Source organism: Chenopodium album, chromosome 25 (assembly GCF_948465745.1).
Source record: "Chenopodium album chromosome 25, dcCheAlbu1.1, whole genome shotgun sequence".
NCBI lineage: Eukaryota > Viridiplantae > Streptophyta > Magnoliopsida > Caryophyllales > Amaranthaceae > Chenopodium > Chenopodium album.
This window is the reverse complement of record NC_137858.1, coordinates 31,799,829-31,806,840: the sequence shown is the minus strand read 5'-3', so window position 1 is coordinate 31,806,840 and position 7,012 is coordinate 31,799,829. Positions and strand designations below refer to the sequence as shown.

General features: G+C 28.1%; 1 protein-coding gene across 2 annotated transcripts; it reads right to left on the bottom strand.

Moving 5' to 3' along the window:
• Window positions 1-730: 730 nt before the first annotated feature.
• On the bottom strand, window positions 731-5,413 carry LOC145614991 (uncharacterized). Of its 2 annotated transcripts, none has more exons than XM_081670075.1 (7): window positions 5,065-5,413; window positions 4,236-4,352; window positions 3,792-3,962; window positions 3,472-3,713; window positions 2,931-2,984; window positions 2,108-2,805; window positions 731-1,452 (listed from the first exon to the last, which is right to left on the bottom strand). In XM_081670075.1, exons 3-7 carry the CDS (start codon window positions 3,941-3,943, stop codon window positions 1,195-1,197), a joined length of 1,404 nt encoding a protein of 467 aa, XP_081526201.1. In that variant the 5' UTR covers window positions 3,944-3,962; window positions 4,236-4,352; window positions 5,065-5,413; the 3' UTR covers window positions 731-1,194. The 2 variants fall into 2 exon arrangements, with proteins under 2 accessions (XP_081526201.1, XP_081526202.1); XM_081670076.1 differs by having other exon boundaries at window positions 3,792-3,875.
• Window positions 5,414-7,012: the final 1,599 nt, after the last annotated feature.

Genomic DNA, 7,012 nt, shown 5'->3' with positions numbered 1-7,012 from the left:
TATAAACCACATGAAAAATTTAGCTACGATATATTTATTTTCTTATTATTTCTAATATTTACTAAAATAAAACACGGAAAATCAAACAAAGTATAAAGAACTTGTTAACAAAATGAATTTTGTAAAAGTAGTCATTTGACTGTGAGCGTTTTAAAATTCACAAGAAAGTGATGCGTGCTCATACTATTTTTCTTTTTGACAAGCAAATAATAATTTTATAAATATGTATATAGCTAGCCTTCCATCTACCATATCTATACATACAACATTTTTTCTTCTTCTTTCATATAAAAATTGAAAGAAGAAGAAAAAATGTTGTATGTATAGATATGGTAGATGGAAGGCTAGCTATATACATATTTATAAAATTATAATTAAAAAAGGTCATATTATCATATAGATAATATCACAATAAGATTTACCATAGTAATAATTTGGGCATGTGGTGTATTATAAAACTCGTGGTGTATTGATACAAAAATATTATATAAAAAGTATAATCTTTAACCCATATAATTCCTATTTTAAATACTTTAAAAGTTATGATAATATGTTTAAAATGACCTACATACTTAGTATTTTTTTTTTTATCTAAAGAAATAAATGTTTATATAAATCTGATAGAGATAAATTTAATCTTTAATTAAAAGAATGTATTGTATGCTTAATAAAATAAAACATCGGTTGCATCATAATGTTACAGTATGTAGTTATTAGATAAAGATAGGAAACTAAAATTTTACATATAATTAAAGATACTTAACATATCAAATAATGAAATAATTAATATTTGAGTATAATATATAAGGAAGAAACATAATAATTATTTTGGAAGGAAAAAATATTTTATTTTTGTAAGAAAGGAATGAAAATATTATACTTTGTATTACGTATATTAAATCTTCTCTAAGAAGATTTTTTTGACAAAAAACCAAAAAGCAAAAAAATAAAATGAAATGAAAATAAAAATAAAAAAAAAAAAACTTTTGGCGGGAAAATTTTTAACCAAAAGTTGACATGTGTCATCTTTGGTTTCGCCTTTAGTATATAGTTATATAGATAGATAGATACTTGGGGACCACCCTTAAAATAAAGAACAAGTACAAAATCAATAATAAAATTATAAATATTCATTAAAAAACATTAAAAAAAATTTATATATTATAAATTTATATTACAAAAAAAAAAAAAAAATTAAATTTGTTTAACTTTCTCAACCATCACAGTAAATCCTTCCTTCTTATCAACCAATTTTTTCAATTGAATCAAATTATCTGTGATAGAATCCAACATCTCAAGAAATTCATCATTCATTTCAAAATCTGATTCTGGCTGAGAGGCTTCTTGTGATAATATTTCAGCATCTTGCTTAAGTTCCTTAATCAAACTTAGATTAACAGAAGAAGTAATCTTCATATTACGATAAAGAGTCATCAAATTCTTTTCAACATCCTGAAAAGGATATCAATAAGTCACATAGAAGAAATTAAAATGTAAAGAAAAAAAAAAGGCATTGTATTAAAAACACAAGAAACCATTTATTAGATCGATTGAGACATAATCTTCACATTGGAGGATCTCATATGATGGAATGAGAATATCATTTAAAAACAACATATATATCAATAACAAGAAGGATACAATTTAATTTAGATTATAACCTGTTTAATTGAGGATATCATTATCATAATAGAGAATGGTACAAGCAGGGTATCATTATTTCATTAGAGGATATGATTAAAATGCATGCATAAGGATATCATAATTAAAACATAGGGTAAGATTAACGAGGTGTTTAGGTTGCATGACGTTATAAGTAAGTAAAATGAGGACATTATTTAAAAAAAAAAAAAAAAAATCAAATAAATTTTTTTTTGAAATATGAGGATATCATTATTAGAACAAAGGACTTGAATAACAAGAGTGAGGATATCATTATCAGAGCAAAGGGCAGAATGAACATGAATAAGGATATCATAATCAGAGCAGAAAAAAGTAATATTAAGGCCATGATTATATAGAATAAGGATATCATTTAAACACATATTAATATACATTAAATAAATGATATAACAAGAGTATAGTGAAACAACACAAAAAAACTTACTGGAACATCCATAGACTGGATTTCTCTATCTGTCGGAAGATCATTAGGGATCTTGTATTGCACATACAATGTCGACTCATCTTCACTTGAAATCCGCAATTCATTTTTATATTCAAGAGCTAAAGGCACATCCTTTTCAATTACTTCAAGCGCCTTTGAGTGTTCATATAATGCATCAGAAGAAAGAACAATATCTTGCTTAACAATACCAAAACCAAACTGAGAACGGTCTTTAGTTTGTGCCTTGATTCGAGCATTTAAAGTATCAGAATTCCAATTGCTGATAAATGGTAACTTAACACCCGCATACTCACCAAAGTGGACTTTTTGAACAAAATTCACCAACATAGCTGGCAAACAACCGCCAATTTTTTTAACACATTTGGTGGGATTTTGGCCCTTAGATACAGTATTAGGCCTCTTCTTTTTATCAAGCAAATACTTATGTAATTCCTTAATTGAATTACACATATTCTTTATAATAAATCCACACCAATTAAAATCCTTAATCTTATTAACATCAGATAACGACTTAACCACACTAAGGTTGAGAGACTTATCACCATAAGGTGATAAAAAATTAGAAATCGCAAACAACACAAAGATCTTTTTGAATTCATCTCCACCATCCTTTAACTCTATAAACTTTTCTTTCCAAACATCCAAAGCCACATATTTCTTTTTAGTCACAGTCTTATCTGTTAAAAAATATTGAGCAAAAAATAATTAAAATGCAATATACATATAAAAAAAAACCATTATTAGATATATGATATTATTTTATTAAGAAAAATGAAAAATATATCAAGACATAAATAATTACCCTTTTTTTCAACATCAGACATATTCTTCTTTGATGTAGAAGATTTTGAAGGAGCTGTAATAAAAAAAAATAATAATAATTAGAGTTATACACAATGATAATTAAAATAAGAGGATAGTTTAATCTAAGATATCATTTATGTATAAGAGGATATCAAGTACATTATTAACAGAAGATATCATTATTTAAATAGAAAGCATGATTACAACAATTAAGAATGTATATCATAATCAAAACAAAAGATATGATTAACAAGATAGGGGTCATAATTGAGCAGATTGAGGATATCATTTAAATAAAAACTATCAAAATGTGCATGAATAGAATACATAATTATTAAATAGCTCATACCATTTAAGTAAATAAGGACATGTTTAGCAAAATGAAGGAAATCATCAAATGAAATTTCAATATTAGAAAATAAGATTTTTAAATAACAATTAATGCATGAATGATATGAAATACATATCAGAGATTAAGTGAATCATGGAGGATAACTAAATAGAAAGAGGATGTGTGATGACGATAAAAAGATAATTACCTTTTTCAACAATTTTTTCAGTCTTCAAAGCAGCTGTTTCAGATGCAAAATTGAACTTCTTTTTAACTTGCTTAATATTTTTAGTTTCATGATTTGTTTCATCCACAACATTATCTAAGCCAAAATAATACCTCCATTCCTGAATTATATGCTTATCTGGGTTAGAATCAGACTTCAATCTACACAACTCAATCACCGGAGTAGAAGTGTGTGGAATCCCAAGCACATTATGCAAATCAACGCTGTTGAATGATATCTTATTATCTCCAACTATCAAAATCTTTGCAGTAGGATTATAATTGAGAACAAGATACTCATACATTGATCTATTAAGATCTTTCGCCAAATTCATCTTCAATAGTCCCCCAAATCCTATTTCTTCAACATTAGCCCTTTGTTGTGGCCTTAAAAGATTAATAAAATATGTCATTGAAGGAGCACTAGACTGACTAGCTATTATAACATCTGACATATCTTCTGGAATAATATCACTGCAAAAAAATTAAATAAAAAAAAATAGTATAGAAACTGAGCAGTATAAGATATCAGTCCCATTTTAATAAGATATAAAACTTTCATTGATATAAACTCGATAGCTGAGGATATGACTGCTAAAAACGATGATACCATCTACATAATTGATTATATCACATTTTTATTTCAGAATAAGTTTTAATAAATAGTTAAAACCAGTCAAATTTAGAATAATTACTAAAAAAAAATGCATTTAATACATAGCATATATAGAATTCAAAACCTAATACCTCGCATCAAAACACTCTTTCTTCAATTTTCTTCTTTTTATAGGAACTTTTGATTCTTTACTAACCTTTGCAGCAGGAACATCAGTTTTCTTACTTGGAGAATTCTTTCCAAATTTACTGAAAAATATGTAGATATACAATAAATATCATAAACACATATCATTTAAATTTAATGTAAATGAAAATATGGTTAACTGAAGGCACTGGACTAAGGACATCACTAAGAAAACACAGGATATCATTTAAACATTAAGTTTCATAAAAAGCCTAAAACATAGGATAAAATGGATTAAACATACCTATATTTTGAATCTAATTTTTATTTTAGAGGAACTAATTTACAGGAAAAACCTTTAGAACATGTAGATATTATGCAAATTATAAAAAGAGATCAAAAGCAATAGTTCATCTTTTACCTCCTAAAGTATAACCTCTATTACAGAAAACATATCTTTGCATAAAAAACAAATATTAATTAAAAATATAAAATGTTCGATAATTAAAATTTTAAAACCCTAAGTTGATAAAAATTTCATCAAACACCTACAATATATCCTTAATTACAGTAGTGAAGATATCTTCAAAACCCTGTGAAGAAAAAAAAATCAAAAATTAAAAAATATTCAAAAATCAAAATTTCATGACCTTAAGTTGGAAAAGAAAAAATTTATCATACACACAAAATATATCCGCTATTACAATAAAGATATACTGAAAACCTTAAATTGGAAGAAAAAATTTCAAAACTAATATAATCGATTTCATCCAATGACCATGACATATCTTCTATTGTAAAGTAAGATTAAAAAATAATGATTCAAATGTATACCTTGATTCAGAATCAAATTTTCGTTTTGACTTCCGTCTTTACTACCGGAAGTTTCAAGATTATTCCTAGGCGGCGATCGATCAGCATTCTTCGACCTCATTTTTTGGTTTTACAATGATAATGCAGAAAAAAAATCTTTCATAAAAGTAATTAGCAAAACCAAAGAAGAAAATGAATTCGAAATGGAAAAGAATAAAGGTGATGAATCAATGAGAAGGGGAAATAAATTTTAATATGAGAGAGTTTGAGAATAAACTGGAAGAAATTTGGCGGTTTTTCAATAAAATGAGAAGGCCAGTGGGCCGCTCAACCGTGGCGGGCTAGGCTCAAAAAATGCATGTCTTACCAATGGTTGGGTGAGACAAACTTTGTGAATTCATTATCCTTTATCTAAGCATAGCCTTATATACAATTAAAAAGAGGCTACAAATGTACATGATAAAGAAAGGGGGAATTTATAATATCCAAAAACAAGGGATATTATATACATAATTAGATTATATGATTTTATTTTCTTTCAAACAAATTAGATCAGGTGATATGATTTACACAATTAAATAATAATATTTTCCTAATAAAGTCAATGTTATGATCTTAATAGAGAATATATTGTCATGATATCAAGTGATATACTTAGTGCTGTCAAATTTCAAACCGAAACTGTTGCCCGAAACGAACCGACCCAAATGAGAACCGAATCGATTAAAAACCGTTTTTTTAAAAATAAAAAGCCGACCCGAATCATATGTGAATGAACCCGAAACCGAACCGATTCGAATAACGTTACACCGTATAAGAACCGAACCCGTTAATGAACCGAACCAGTTTTAAACCGAACTGAAATCAAACCGAACCGAAAAAGAACCGAACTGTTTCTAACCCGAAACCGCTTTCAACCCGAAACCGTTTGAATCGGGATAAAAACCGTTTACACCAAACTGTTAACAACCCGTAACTCGTTTGTACCGAACTGTATATAAATAGAACCGTTTTCTAACCGAATCATTTATGAACCGGATCGCTTATAAACGAATCGGCTACAAACTGCTTACTATAAAGAGAATATTAAAATCAAGTAAAAAGGTGTTTTAAATGAAATTTAACATGTTTACTACCGATCGAGCATTAAAGAACCGAACTAGTTTTAAAGTGAACCGATAAAGACCGAACTAGTTATAAACTAAACCAGAAAAGAACCGAACCAGTTATAAACTGAATCGAAAAAGAACTGAACTAGTTTTAAACCGAACCGAAAAAGAACCGAACTGCTTCTAACCCGAAACCGTTCCCAACCCGAAACTGTTTGAACCGGGATAAAAACTGTTTACACCGAACCGTTAACAAACCACAACCCGTCTGCACCGAACCGTTTACAACCCAAACTGTTTACAACCCGAACCGAATTAAAACCGTTCAAGAATAAACCGAAACTGAATCGAACCGATAATTATTTAAGCCAAACTGAAATCGACCCGTGAAACACTTAAACTGATTTCAAACCGACCCGATTTAATACCGAACCGATTTCAAACCGAACTGAACCCGAACTATCAAATCGTTTTGACAGTGCTAGATATACTTGATATTATATTCCACCAGAAAACAATATTGACCCACCATCCATACCCTACCTAAACTGAATATTAATTGTTAAAGTTATATTGACTAATATGTTAATTAAAATGATACACTTATCCTAAAATAAATGGCATACTTTACAAAAAAAAAAAATACACGATAACTATAGACACATGATTGTGTCTACCCAAAAATAAACCCAGGCAGTGATAAGTACCTTTCACGTTTTGATTAACGAGTTCGGTAAAGAGTTGAAGAGTCTCGCGAAGTTTGACCATATATCTAACCTTACTAAAAATGTATTTGACCAAAATCATTCATTTCGTGTATTTGAACCCAAAATCATTCATTTCGTGTCCTCATAATCATT

Excerpts from the sequence above, each read along its gene's own strand:
- LOC145614991 (XM_081670075.1), bottom strand. The coding sequence starts at position 3,943 with ATGTCAGATGTTATAATAGCTAGTCAGTCTAGTGCTCCTTCAATGACA. Across the intron at positions 2,985-3,471 it reads TGAAAAAATTGTTGAAAAAG|CTCCTTCAAAATCTTCTACA; the intron begins GTAATTATCTTT and ends TTTTTATTACAG. Across the intron at positions 2,806-2,930 it reads GTCTGATGTTGAAAAAAAGG|ATAAGACTGTGACTAAAAAG; the intron begins GTAATTATTTAT and ends ATTTTTTAACAG.